This window comes from Bos taurus, chromosome 22 (assembly GCF_002263795.3).
Source record: "Bos taurus isolate L1 Dominette 01449 registration number 42190680 breed Hereford chromosome 22, ARS-UCD2.0, whole genome shotgun sequence".
Taxonomy (NCBI): Eukaryota; Metazoa; Chordata; class Mammalia; order Artiodactyla; family Bovidae; genus Bos; species Bos taurus.
The window spans coordinates 28,773,232-28,787,681 of record NC_037349.1 but is presented as its reverse complement, the minus strand read 5'-3'; the positions used below and the strand labels follow the sequence as shown (position 1 = coordinate 28,787,681).

Genomic DNA, 14,450 nt, shown 5'->3' with positions numbered 1-14,450 from the left:
CCTCACCCACAAAAGCATGTGACTCCTTCCCTCCCCACCATCAGATTGTCATCGGATCTTGCCTTTTCAATGAGGACTTATTTCCCTGACTTTGCAATGTATAGTATGTTCCAAACCATCAGACACTCCTGTATCCCTCATGGTTCCACCGTGTATTTCCTGCTTGCTGGATAACTTTCTTTGTGAGTTACTTATTATTATTTGCTTTGACTGTTATTCTTTCTTTGTCTTTCGCCTACCACCTGTAGAATGTAACTTCAGCAAGGGCAGGCATTTGATCTGTATTGTTCTAGTACCCAGAAAGGTGTCTGGCACATAGTAGGCACTTCATATAGATTTATGGAGTAATGGGATGGAGTAAGCAAAGAAAAGAGAGCAGAAAAGAGCATTTCTGAGAGACAGCACATGTGCTAGGATCTGAAGATGACTAGAAATGAGATGGAGAGCTGCAGCCTAAGTGTGACTGTGATTATGAATGGCTGCCCACCGAGGCTCCAGGTGCTGGAGGCAGATACAAGAGACCTAAGTAAAAGCCACAATCAGCAGTTTGAACTTGATCTTCAAGGCAGTAGGGAGCCTTTACGTGACTTTTATCAAGGGAGTAACACAATCCTATTTGCATTTTAGAAGAACGTGACTCTGACACCAACAAGGAGAAATCATAGATGGGGTTAAGGATCGGATTGGAGGCAGGTGGACCATCTAGGGGGAGTCACAGTGATCTTGGTGAGGGAAGATGATGCCGCATCAGGTAGCAGCAGGGAGCTGAAGAGACATGAACAGTCTCAGAAGATATATCTCTACTGTCCTCTCCTCTGATCCCCAAAATCAGTGGAATATGAGTAAGTCTATGCATCTGGACCTCACTAAGCCAGGAGGCCATGCTTCTACTCAGCATGCTCTTAAGTAATCAAACTGGAAAGTCTTCCAAAATGTTCCACCCACATCTTCAACTTTCCTCTTGGTGAAAGAAATCTGGAGCATGGCCGCCTTTATTTGAGCGAGCAGTGAATAATGGAGCAGCATGCTGATTGAACTCGAAGTTTTTGGAAGGAAGGTAGCATTCCACATCCAAGCTCCCCTGGTCTCCAGATCTTTTGTGCAAGTAAATTAGTTTCATTTGTCTCAGGGCACCTTTTTCCAGGCCAACTTCTTCCAGCTTGCCTGCAAATGTTTCTCAGTGGTGTGTTTGAGGCTTGGCTGTGTCTCCTTGTCTGGAACAAATCTTTTATTACGAGGAAATAGCTGGAAGATGATTCTGGACTCTTGGACTCTGTTCCCCTCTCAGCTGTTGACTGGGTATTTGATACCTTGGTAATTTTCAGCTTAACCTGTCCTCTCTCCTGCCTGCTTCTCATTACTAAGCATTTCACGCTGGAAGCTGAATTTCATACCTACCAGCTCAGCAGTCTTGAGCGAGACGATTAAGATTAACACCTGTTTCTGTAAGACTCTCCCAAGATGTCATGAGGCCCCATGCGTTGTTTTCTTTGCTTACCTCCTGGGTTTGCATGATTTTCCTTTGGTCCGGTGGTCATGCCTTCCACTTCAGCTAAAACCCTCCAGATGATAGGAGTATCATGTTGCTCGTTTCACATGGGAAAGCCACTGTCCACCCTCGTCTTGTTCAAATTGCATTCAAATCTAATTTCCATGGCCCATGTGAGTGTGAGCACCACAGCCCTGTGTCAGCTGTCAGAGTTTAGCAATACCATTTCCAAACATGGGCCAGTAGGCAGCCAGCAGGCACTAGACAGCTGAATGCTGGCGGAAAAAAGCCTCAGACACCTATAGCAGTCCAAACAGTGACTCATCCTGCTATTGCCAGGATAAATATGGGAATAAAGGGTATTTTTCTCTAAGCAGGAAGAATTGTCAAAATGCTTATCACTTTATAAAGTATAACAGATTGTGCCTGTTCATGTTTTGAAATGTTCTAACCCTCCACTAGCTTTTATTTTTCTTTGATGAGTTTAATAATGGCTTTCACCTATTTTTCTTCTTTCTAGGAGGCCTGGAGAACTCAGGAGTTTCCAAGCTGTGTTGCCGCCTGAGCTCTGGATCCACTTGGCGGTGGTGGCCTGTGGCAATCGGCTGGAGGAGACGCTTGTCATGCTCAAATCTGCTGTGCTGTTTAGCCACAGGAAGATGCAATTTCACATCTTCACCGAGGAATCTCTGAAGCCTGAGTTTGATAAGCAGGTGATTGTGCAGAAATTGTGGCCCAGTATTTACTGAGTGTAGACAGAGTGCACTGTGGGACATGCATATCCTGTTTCCTAATGTATTTTACTGAATACTCAGCTGTGTGCACACGAACACTTGACTCTGAGCCTTAAAGTTGTCATCTATAATATAGGGATAATTACACCACCTTAGAGAGAGATGGGGAGGATTAAATGAGGATCAAATGAGATGATGCACTTGAAGCACTTGACCCAGAGCTCCACCCCTCCTGGTGTCACTGACACTGTTCTCAGTGGGAGTCACGTAGCGTTATTTTTATCTGTGTGTATATATATTTATTGAATGACAAATATATGTGCTCGTCAAAATAAATTCAAACAGGGTGTTATAAATGTAAAAGGTAGAAGTCCTTGCTACCCTTGTTCCCCACACAAGAAACTATCAGAGTCAACACTTTTGAGTAATTCTTCCGTATTTTTTTCACATCCAGGTGTGTGTATGTGTATTTACGTATCTGAGAGATTGAGTATGTATATGTGTATACATGTATATGTGCGTACTCTTCCTGTATTGAGGAACAAGCAACTGTTTCCTCCCAGTACAGGAGCGCTTTGGAAATACCTGTTTTCTCTGGGCTTGTTGCATGTGTGACTATAAACCAAGCTTTGTTTTCCTGGCGAGGCTTCTCTTGCAGTGAGTTCTTGAGTGCTGGCAGAGAGAACAGCTGTTTTGTTTTGTATCTACCAACTTGTGTCACCAGGGCTACATCCTGCCATCTGGGTAGCCACACTGATGAGAAAGGCCAAAGCAGAATGTTGAGTAACTAAAGACTAATAACTGAAAGCTAGAGAATGTATTATGATTTCTAAAGAAAAAAAAAATCACTTTGACATCCTCTCCTAGAGAAGCCAGGGAAGAAACTGCCTTGGAACTTGAAACTGATTGGCAAATATCTTGAGAAAGATCTGCATCAGGGGAAGGGGCAAGCAAAAACATTGAAACACATGTAGGAAGCTTCTCTGAAGCTGTGGTATAATGGGAATTATAATTAATAATAATAATAGTAATCAGGATTTCAAAAATAGAATAGCCTTTATCAAGGGCTTATGATTTATGATTTACTATTATTTAATCCTCATAGCAATCCTTTGAAAAAGTTAATAACCATATCCGTAGTTTACTAACTAATAAAATATCCGTATTTTACTAACTGAGATCATTGAGGCTTAGAGAGTCTCAGTGATTAACTCATCTGATGTCAGTTCAAGGTTTCTGACCCAAATATCCATAAACTTAACTCGACTAGTTCTCAAACTAGTAGACAGAGAACTCAGATTCAAAACTCAGCTCCACTATTCACCTGCTACCTGATCTTGGGCAAGTCTTGGGGGCTTTTTTTGGGCTTCACTAGTCCATTCTAAAGGAGATCAGTCCTGGGTGTTCTTTGGAAGGAATGATGCTAAAGCTGAAACTCCAGTATTTTGGCCACCTCATGCGAAGAGTTGACTCATTGGAAAAGACTCTGATGCTGGGAGGGATTGGGGGCAGGAGGAGAAGGGGATGACAGAGGATGAGATGGCTGGATGGCATCACTGACTCGATGGACGTGAGTCTGAGTGAACTCCGGGAGTTGGTGATGGCAGGGAGGCCTGGCGTGCTGCAATTCACGGGGTCACAAAGAGTCAGACACGACTGAGCGACTGAACTGAACTTCCGCCTCTGCAACTTGGGACCAGTAGGAGTGATAAAAAGAGATGCTTATCTGTACCCAAGATAGGCTAGGTCAGGCTGCGCCAACAACTTCCGGAAAGCTCAGAGACTTTCCACATGCCTGCTACATGTCTCAGAGAGCCTCTCCACACGGCCCTCTCAGCCTGGGACCAGAGTTAACAGAGACCATTCTTGCATGTAGCTGGCACCTGTTGGAACATTTGGCCTCTGCAGTTCTTGAGATGCCACTAAAGGAAAGACAGGGACTATCAGATCCCCACGGTGCCTTTCACTCCCTCCGCTTGACACTGACATTTCTGTTCCTATTTAACTGTCCAGCAGCAGCCGGTCACAAGACCCACCCAACTCCAAAGGGGCTGAGAAGTATGCTCTGTGCAGGAATGGAGCAAAAGTGGCTATGGGCCAACACTAGTCGGGTCATGTACAGTATCCATTGAACAAGTGTTTATTGAGTACCTACTACATGCTAGAAGTTGGGGCATGAGAATGGAACAGAACAGAATGCAGACTTAAATTTTAAAAAGAGAAGGAAGATGTATATATATAATTACAGATGTGTAACAGGTTGTGTTTTCTGAAGGGCCCCCCTGATCCTGCCTCCTACTGTTCACACCTGTATGTATTTTCCTCCTGTACTGTCCCAGAGCTGGCCTGCATGACCAGTAGCATAGGGAAGAAGTGACACTATGTCACTTCTGAGATTAGATCTAAAAAGGCAGTGCACCTTCCATCCTGGTTGTGCTCTTTCTCTCTTGGAGGCCAGCTTTTGTATCAGAGCAGCCCTTGCAGGAGACCATGCATTAAGGCATGAAGACTTCTTGCTGACATTCATGCACATGAACTTGGAGACAGGACTTCTAACCCCATCTAGCCTTCAGATGACTCACCCTCAGGAGGGCTCCTCATCCAGAGCAACCCAGCTCACAGATTCCTGACCTTAAGAAATAATATGAGATAATGAATGTTTGTGGTTTTAAGCTACTAAGTTTTAGGGTCATTTGTTATAAGGCAAGAGGTGATACAGATATATCTACATACATAATATGTGTGTGCATGGATGCTTGGTAGCCCACCAGGCTCCTCTGTCCATGGAATTTTCCAGGCAAGAAGACTGGAGTGGGTTGTCATTTCCTTTTCCAGGGATCTTCCCAACCCAGGGATTGGACCCACGTCTCTTGCATCTCATGCACTGGCAGGCAGATGGTTTAGCACTGTGCTACCTGGGAAACGAAAGTCAGAGACGACTGAGCGACTGAGCACGAGCACATAATATGTACGTGTACATAACGTAGAGTATGCCAGATGTCCTGTTATGTGACATCTGAGGCTGGGTCAGAAAAAGGATACAGCTTCTGCCTGGCTATCTCTTGGGATGCCTGGCCCTGGAACCTCGCCACCATGCAGTGAGAAAGTCCAAATTCACCTATAGGAAGAAGCCCACACAGAGAGAAGTCAGGTCCCCAGCTGGTAACCAACCTCCACCACCAGACATGTGAGAACAAGCCGTTAGATGATTCCAGCCCCCAGCCTCAGTAGTAGTTGAGGCCCCAGACATTGTGAAGCAAAGTCAAGCCGTCCCGTCTGTGCCTTGTCTGATTTTTTTGATCCTTGGAATCTATGAGCATAATAAATGGTTGTTTTGTACTACTAAGTTTTGGAGTAATTTGTTCTGAGTCATAGTACCTGCTGCTGCTGCTGCTAAGTCGCTTCAGTTGTGTCCGACTCTGTGCGACCCCAGAGATGGCAGCCCACAAGGCTCCCCCGTCCCTGGGATTCTCCAGGCAAGATCAGTGGAGTGGGTTGCCATTTCCTTTTCCAATGCATGAAAGTGAAGTCACTCAGATGTGTCCGACTCCTAGTGACCCCATGAACTGCAACCTACCATGCTCCTCTGTCTATGGGATTTTCCAGGCAAGAGTACTGGAGTGGGGTGCCATTGCCTTCTTCTGGGACGTTATAAATTAGGCACTATTGTATGGGAAAATTTTGTAGCTACTTGTGCAGTTGTGTTATGTTTTGCCTTGCTCAGATGACTTTATCCCTTTGATGGCTTATTTGCTCAGGTCTTTGTTACATCAGTGAAGCCCAGTTGCAAAGGAAATTATAATAGGGTGTTAAAAATCACAGCAGGACATATGGCCCCTTTTTTTTCCATGCTGAGATTATGGTGCCAGTTTAGATGTAAAACATTGGCTTTTTCATAAGTCACAGAATGTGTCTCAGCTTCAATTTCTTCATTTGTATCAAACAAAAATCTATCATAGATCCACAGAAGGGACAAATGATTCTTGCTTTGCTTGTTGTGGAGTATAAGTGTGAGGCCATATCAGATTCTACAGATTCCTTGAAATGTTTCTGTCTGGTGGGTACTGTATTAGCCCTAAAACTGTAGATCAGCAGCAGTTGGTTTCTGCCCAGCTATGTGAGATGCTGGTGTGGAGGGGCAGGTTATCGCATCCTTCTCAGGGTTGTCAGTTAGTTTCAACACTGAGGCATCGTGGGAATATCCAGAGTGTCTTGTGATAACTTTCTGGGAGGCTCAGGAACACATACCCCAGCGTCAAAACAAAACAAAATGCTCATTGCCATCATGATCCCTCTGGAACTGCATTGTGGGCAAGTGCTGTTTTATTGAACTAGGGTTTTTTTTTTTTTTTTTTTTTTTTAAGCTGTTTAAGAACTAGAGTTTTTTTAAGCTGTAGATATTGGTGTTTACCATCTACATTGTTGATATTTAATATTTGAAAGTTTCATTTATTTTTGTCACCTCATAATATAAAAGTTGAAAATGTCAGCTGGTTGGTTTCTTAACCTCTTCAGGCAGTTCACAATCAAATATGCAATTTACCTTTGCCCCAGACTCAGAACCAGAAAATAGAAGGACATGGAAGTGGGGATGCCCCCAGCCCATTCTGGTGGGGTGCATGAGACATTGCCATTCTGTAATGGTAGACGTAGAGCATCATGCATTTGTCAAAACCCATGAAATTGGGTGATACAAAGAATGAGTCCTCATGTAGACTATGGGCTTTACTTGATAATGTATTGATACTGGGATACTGGGTCATCACTTGTAACAAATGTGCCACATTTGTGCAAGATGTTAATGATGAGGAAACTGAGAGGGGGAAGGGAAGGAAAGAGGATATATGGGAACTCTGTGTACTTCCTGGTCAATTTTTCTGTAAACATAAAGCTGCTCTGAAAAATAAAGTCTATTGATTAAAATAATTTTATTATAAGATTAATATAAGCATAAAAAGTAATATACACTCCCTATAAAAGTTTTAAAGAATACAGAAATATAAACATAGAAAATGACACCCCCACTTCCATAGGTACCCACTTTTAACAGTTTGGTGCATGTCTGTTCAGATTTTTCTCTACATGTAAAATACACGCATGTATTTTCCCCTGTGTGATAGAACCATATTATAAATTTATTTTTGAACTTTGCTTTTTCTAAAACCTAACTATATATTGTAACTATTTTTTCATAATGGCACATATGCCTGCGTGCTAAGTCATTTCAGTTGTGTCCAACTCTGCGACCCCATGGACTGTATCGAGTTCTTTACCACTGGTGCCACCTGTACTTACCCTTTACAATATCCACTGTGTAGTTCCATCATAATGCATTTTCCCAGTTCCTTATTATTGAGTATTTAATTTGTTCCCAAGGGGATTTTTTTGTTTTGTTTTTTTATTTTTTTCTAAAAACTATATTTTGGTGCAAGTCCTTGGACCTCTATCTTGGGGTTTGTTATTACCACTTTCTAAATTGCCCTCTTGGAAGTTTTTTCATAATTTACCCTTCCAGCGTTTAGGTGCGAGTTTCCCATCATTCTTGCCAACTCTGGATGCTGTTTTTTAAAATCTTGACAATGGTCTATTCGGTGAGCACGAGTTACGGTGATAAAGTTAAACTTTCTGTGCATGCTACCTGAATAATTTATACGTTGCTACTTAGAAGTTTTAGGTGTTTTTCATATTTCTGGGGTCTAATCACCCTCCCCTTACCTGCTGTCTTTTTCAGCTCCGACAGTGGCCTGATTCATATACAAAGAAGTTTGAGCACAGAATCTACCCCATCACATTTTCGGCTGGAAACCCTCAGGAATGGAAGAAATTATTCAAACCCTGTGCTGCCCAGAGACTCTTTCTTCCGGTAGGAACACCTGCTTTTAATAAGATGCTGCTTGGGAGAGAATTGCATTTGGAAACATCATGGAATTAACTAGCGTTTGTTTAGAAACACTTTAATTACAGTGGTTACAGCGGAAAATATGTTCCTCTTAGATTTTGTAGTTGATGCTCTTAATGATCAGGGTGTTCAGAGAAGGTCCCTGTGGTTGAGAAATTGTCTTTCTCAAAGATTGAGGGACTGAGAATATCCAGAGCATTCTTGATTATGAGTCTTTGTGACTGTGGATCCACATTTACTAGCTCTGTGGACCTCACTAAATCTCTAAACTTCTCTAAGCCTCACTTTGCTCCATAAGCTTGGCACATAGTTGCTGCTCAATAAATGTAATTTTAGATTTTCATTATTTCTCTTAGAATAAGAACTACTACCGGATGTCACTCTGTTGCTGTTGTTGCTTTGGTCACTAAGTCATGTCTGACTCTTGCGACCGCATGGACTGTAGCTGCCAGGCTCCTCTGTTCATGGGATTTTCCAGGCAAGAATACTGGAGTGGGTTGCCATTTCCTTCTCCAGAGTATCTTCCTGACTCGGGGGTTGAACCCACATCTCTGAGATTGGCAGGCAAATTCTTTACCACTGAGCCACCAGGGAAGCCCAGCTGAAACTTTGCTAGGGAATAATTCAGAGAAGGTCCAGAGTTCCAGTTCACCTTTTCCATCTGGAGTGTTCAAGTTGAAAGTCTTTGTTTCCTTTAAAAAAAATCCTAAGTCGCGCGCGAGCGTAGCGGTGGGAGGCGGCGACGAGCCGGTGAGTGCGGGCAGCGGGTGACCTGGTGGCCTCGGGCGGCCGTCAGCCCAGCTTCGCCCTTGCCTCGGCTTCTCCTCGGTCTTCTGTGAGACTCCGCTCGGCCCGGCCCCGAGGGCTGCCCGCCCCGCACCCCTTCGGCCTGGAAAAAAAAAAAAAAAATCCTAAATAGAAAAGCACCAAAGATATACCAAAACTGACAATATCACTGAGTAAAATGGCAGCTTTGACTTGTGAATTGCAGCCTTGACATTTGTGAAGGTCATGCTTTCAGTAAACATTTATTGAGTGCCCATTAGGTGCTAAGCTCTGGCTTAGTGATGGTGATATGGCAGTGAACAAGACATCTGTGGTCTTTTTTATTTTTTTTAATTTTTGTTGAAGTATGGTTGATTTACAATGTTGTGTTACTTTCTGCTGGACAGCGAAGTGAGTCGGTTATAGCTAACATATATCCAGTCTTTTTTAGATTCTTTTCCCATACAGGTCATTATGGAGTATTTAGTAGAGCTCCCTGTGCTGTACAGCAAATCCTTAATAATTATTTATTGGTCTTGCCCCCTTGGAGTTTGAGTCTAGCATGGAAATGAACAAGAACTTAGAAATGTGATCCATGCTGAGATGGAAAACAGAGTCTCATGTAACATAGGGTTACACTTTGATCTGGGGGATATCTAGATGGTTCTTTGATCTGGGGGATATCTAGACGGTTCTGTTGAGGAATGGCTTTTATGCTGAAATGTGGAAGAGGGAGTAGTAGCAGGCGGTGGTCACTGGGTGCCTAGAGTCTGAGAAGTAATGAGAGAAAAAGGTTCCAGGTAAATGGAATAGTAGGTATACAGGCCCTACTACAAAAGTAGGAAGGCACATGTTTGAGAAGATAGAAGATTCCAGTAACTGAAAACAGAGTGTGGTGGAATAGAAGGGGTTGACATGGTCTGGAGCTTGCAGACTCTATAAGCCATGTTGGAATGTCCGATCTTTGTGTTCAGGACAGTGAGATGCCACTGAACAATTCTTAGCTTGGAAGTGAGATGATCTGACTTGGGTCTTGAAGAGGATTCAGGGATTTCCCTGGTGGTTCAGTGGCTAAGACTTCATGCTCCGATGCAGGGGACTGGGTTCAATCCCTGGTCAGGGAACTAGATTCCACATGCCACAACTAAGATCTGGCACAGCCAAATAAATAAATACATATTTAGAGGGAAAAAAAAGGATTCACTTGTTCATTACAGTATGGATAGTAGAATTGCTGAGACCAATTAATACTGACTTCAGCTATGGCAGTTGGTTGCCTTAGAGATGAATACAGACCATGCCTCCATCCCCATGAGTAGCTGGCTGTGAGAGCTGAAGTGGGGGTGATCAAGATTTCACCAAGGTTTCTGATCTGAACAGCTTTTTAAGTTGATCTGTTTGAAATTGCCAGTATTCAGCTATTTATAACCTACAAAAAACGCTGTTTCTTTTAGTTCAACCTATACAGTGTATGTGTGTGTATGTGTGAGCTCAGTTGTGTCCAACTCTCTGCGACTCCATGGATTGAAGCCTGCTGGACTCCTCTGTCCATGCAATTTTCCAGGCAAGAATACTGGAGTGGGTTGCCATTTCCTTCTCCAGAGGATCTTCCCGACCCAAGGATCAAACACACATCTCTTGTGTCTCCTGCATTGGCAGCAGACTCTTCACCACTTGGTCACTTGGGAGTGTATAATAGTAGTGCTATTTAGAGATGGAAAAGGGGACTTGCCTGGCGATCCAGTGGTGAAGACTCTGTGCTTCCACCATAGAGGGCGTGGGTTCAGTCCCTGGTTGGGAACCTAAGAGTCCATACGCTACATGGTGGGGCCAAAAAAAAAACAAAAAATGTAAAAACAAAACTTAGAGATGGAAAAGGCTATAAAGAAATACCATTATTTGTAAGGGAGAAGATTAGTTTAATTGGGATCATATTTTGATTTTGAGGTACCTTGGAAACACCCACACAAGGAGGCCTTACCATCTGTTGGTCTGAAACCCCAAATGGCAAATGGCATTTCTAGCGTTTCCTACTCAGAACCCGTGAAAAAGAAATACAAGCTGGATGTACTATCGGTGGAGATTTGCTGCACAAGTTCACTGACTACTAAATGACCTGTCTTTCACGTGGTACAGCCTTTAGTACAGGTTGAAATGGGATTCACTTTATGAAACAAAGTAAGAAGTGGCTCAGATGGTAAAGAATCCACCCACAGTGTAGGAGACCCAGATTTGATCCCTGGGTGTGGAAGATCCCCTGGAGAAGGGAATGGCAACCCATTCTTGTATTCTTGCCTGGAGAATCCCATGGACAGAGGAGCCTGGAGGGTTACAGTCCAGGGGTCTCAAAAAGTCAGAGACAACTGAGCGACTAACACTTTCACTTCAAGAAGCAACTACCCTAAATCAGAACTAAAATCTGTGGGTTGGTGTTATGAAAACTATTTGAGAAGACAAGAAAAAAATCTCAAGCTTCTGCTTAACTGTTTTAGGGGAAAAATATTAGAAATCCCAAGTAATTATTGGAAAATTGTCTCCCCAACCTACCAAAAAAATAGTAACAACCCAGTAGAAGACATTTGAATTTTCCCTGACCTTGAATTGTGACTTTACTGCCACTACTGAAAAAACAAACCTACCACACGATGGTTTTCATTCATTCCCCGCTGAACAAGTCTATTCCATTTTGAATGACAAATGAGTGCTGGAATTCCTTATCTGCTTTTGATAATGGAAACTAGCCCTTCTTAAAAATAATAAAGAGAGATTGTGGTTGACAGGACAGTTACTTTCCCTGAGTTGTATATCATAACAGAAGATTATAAACATGGCTTTTCTGGACATCAGTGAGATATATTGATCTTCATGGTAATTTGAAATAAAGTCTGGGTGATGTTTTCCTTGGAATTTGTCTCTATAAAACCAAATCAAGGGTGCTGCTCAGTCAGTGCAGAGGAGATGGAGATTCTAAAGTGCAAACATTCTGGCCCTGGTCAGTCGAATACTGAGAAGCAGTCTTACCTTGTTTCTGAGGGGGTGTCGTCTGTAGATGAAACCTTTTCTCAGGCAAGTGAAAGTGAAAGTAGCTCAGTCGTGTCCGACTTTTTGCAACCCTATGGACTCTACAGTCCATGGAATTCTCCAGGCCAGAATACTGGAGTCGGTAGTTTTTCCCTTCTCCAGGGGATCTTCCCAACCCAGGGATCAAACCCAGTTCTCCCACATTGCAGAAGGCTTCTTTACCAGCTGAGGCACAAGGGAAGCCCGAGAGTACTGGAATGGGTAGCCTATCCCTTCTCCAGGGGATCCTTCCAATCCAGGAATTGAACCAGGGTGTCCTGCGTTACAGGAGAATTCTTTACCAAATGAGCTATCAGGGAAGCCCTTTTCTCAGGTAAGATTTTACTAATCAGAGCATGAACCTTTGCAAGTCAAACCTATTAGAGTCTCAAGAACAATCACTGGAATTCAGATCCCACCAATTCAAGATTTATGAAGTCCTAAATCAATCAATGGTCGTTAACTTTTCTGTTTCTGTGAGCAGTGGATCTAAGGACCATTATCAGTGCAAGCTAACAGGTGACTTGATGAAGCTCCCTAGGCTGCATGAAGCTCAAAGTATTTAAAACAATATGCCAACCACAGATAAGTCAAATCTGTCCTTTCAAATTGATCCTGGAGGACTGTTCCCTTTTTGCTTAGTAAAAGCCAAAAATAGCCTTTACTTTTGTAAGAACAACTGTTTTGTGAATTCACATCACCTTTTCTTTATTTAATAGGAATTAGTGAGATTTTATACTGAATCTCCACATTTTGTTACACAACGTGCCTGTTTGATTATAAAGACCTATCTCCTCAATAATGTTCCTCTCTGCAGATCCTGGGCTTCCCAGGTAGCACTAATAGTAAGAACCTGCCTGCCAATGCAGGAGACCTGAGACTCAGTTTCAGTCCCTGTTAGTTATCTAGGCTCCTCTGTTCATGGAATTCTCCAGGCAAGAATACTGGGCTGGGTTGCCATTTATTTCTCCAGGGGATCTTCCCAACCCAGGAATGGAACTGGGGTCTCCCACATTGCAGGCGGATTCTTTACCAGCTAAGCTACCAGGGAAGCCCATAAACTCTCACTAATTCCTATTAAAGAAAGAAAAGGTGATGTGAATTCACAAAACATAAATATGTCCTGAGAATTTTTTAACTGTATTTCCAACGAACTTGTCCCATTCTTTAATATTTCAAAGTAATACCATGCCAAATAAAAATCTTAATTACCTAGATTTTCTATGTAACATCAAGAGCAACCTTCCCTTTTTGCACTTATAGTTTGTTAAAGAGGTCTTTATCTGGTTCCAGTATTTGGAAAACTTAATGCCCACTAGGAGAATGTTCTAATGCGTCTGCCATATGTTGAGGGAAAAGAGAGGTTTACTTGGCTTATTAGAACCTTGTTTTATTATAACTTTTTATAATTAAGGTAAGGTTTTTGTATTATCAATAATATGTTTCAAAATTAGCAATTAACATTGAGACTTTCTTGGAAAGAACCTTTTGTATTTCAACAAACATTGACAGGCAAATAGGAATATATTAAAAAGCCTTATTAAGAGGAACATCAGTTCGCATCATCATAAATGATGTCTGTATATTTCATCAAGCCCTAAGAGGCCTTATATTATCAGGATGAAGTTAACTACCTAAAAGATTGCATGAAAATGACCCTAGACACCAATTTTGTTCAACAAGTTTTCCACATTTACTCACACATTATTAAACATTTGACATTTAGGATATTAGTTACAACTCTTGGTTACCTGTGAGAGAAACTCAATTTCAGCTATGAATAGCTAAGCAGAGAAAGTGAAAGAGGAGAATTAAAAAATTGGCTTAAAACTCCAGGACATGGAAGCAACCTAGATGTCCATCAGCAGACGAATGGATAAGAAAGCTGTGATACATATACACAATGGAATATTAATCAGCCATTAAAAACAATATATTTGAATCAGTTCTAATGAGGTAGATGAAACTGGAGCCTATTATACAGAGTGAAGTAAGCCAGAAAGAAAAACACCATATAGTATACTAATGCATATATATGGAATTCAGAAAGATGGTAACAATAACCCTGAATGCAAGACAGCAAAAGAGACACAGATGTATAGAACGGTCTTTTGGACTCTGTGGGAGAGGGTGAGGGTGGGATGATTTGGGAGAATGGCATTGAAACATGTAAATTATCACATGTGAAAAGAATCGCCAGTCCAGGTTTGATGCATGATACAGGGTGCTCGGGGCTGGTGCACTGGGATGACCCAGAGGGATGGGATGGGGAGGGAGGTGGGAGGGGTGTTCGGGATGGGGAACACATGTACACCCATGGCGGATTCATGTCAACGTATGGCAAAACCAATACAATATTGAAAAGTAAAATAAATAAACTGGAAAAAGAAAAAAAAGTTGGCTTAAAACTCAACATTCAAAAAACTAAGATCATGGCATCTGGTCCCATAACTTCATGGCAAATAGATGGGAAAACAATGGAAACAGTGACAGACTTTATTTT

At 42.3% G+C, this 14,450-nt stretch overlaps 1 protein-coding gene across 1 annotated transcript in view; it reads left to right on the top strand.

The window, feature by feature from the left end:
• The window catches only part of GXYLT2 (glucoside xylosyltransferase 2), an 85,477-nt gene that overhangs the window by 21,266 nt on the left and 49,761 nt on the right, over nt 1-14,450 (top strand). The window contains exons 2-3 of the mRNA XM_024983343.2: nt 2,010-2,202; nt 7,955-8,086. Of these exons, the coding sequence (XP_024839111.1) occupies nt 2,010-2,202; nt 7,955-8,086 (325 nt within the window). The remainder of the gene's footprint in view (nt 1-2,009; nt 2,203-7,954; nt 8,087-14,450) is intronic.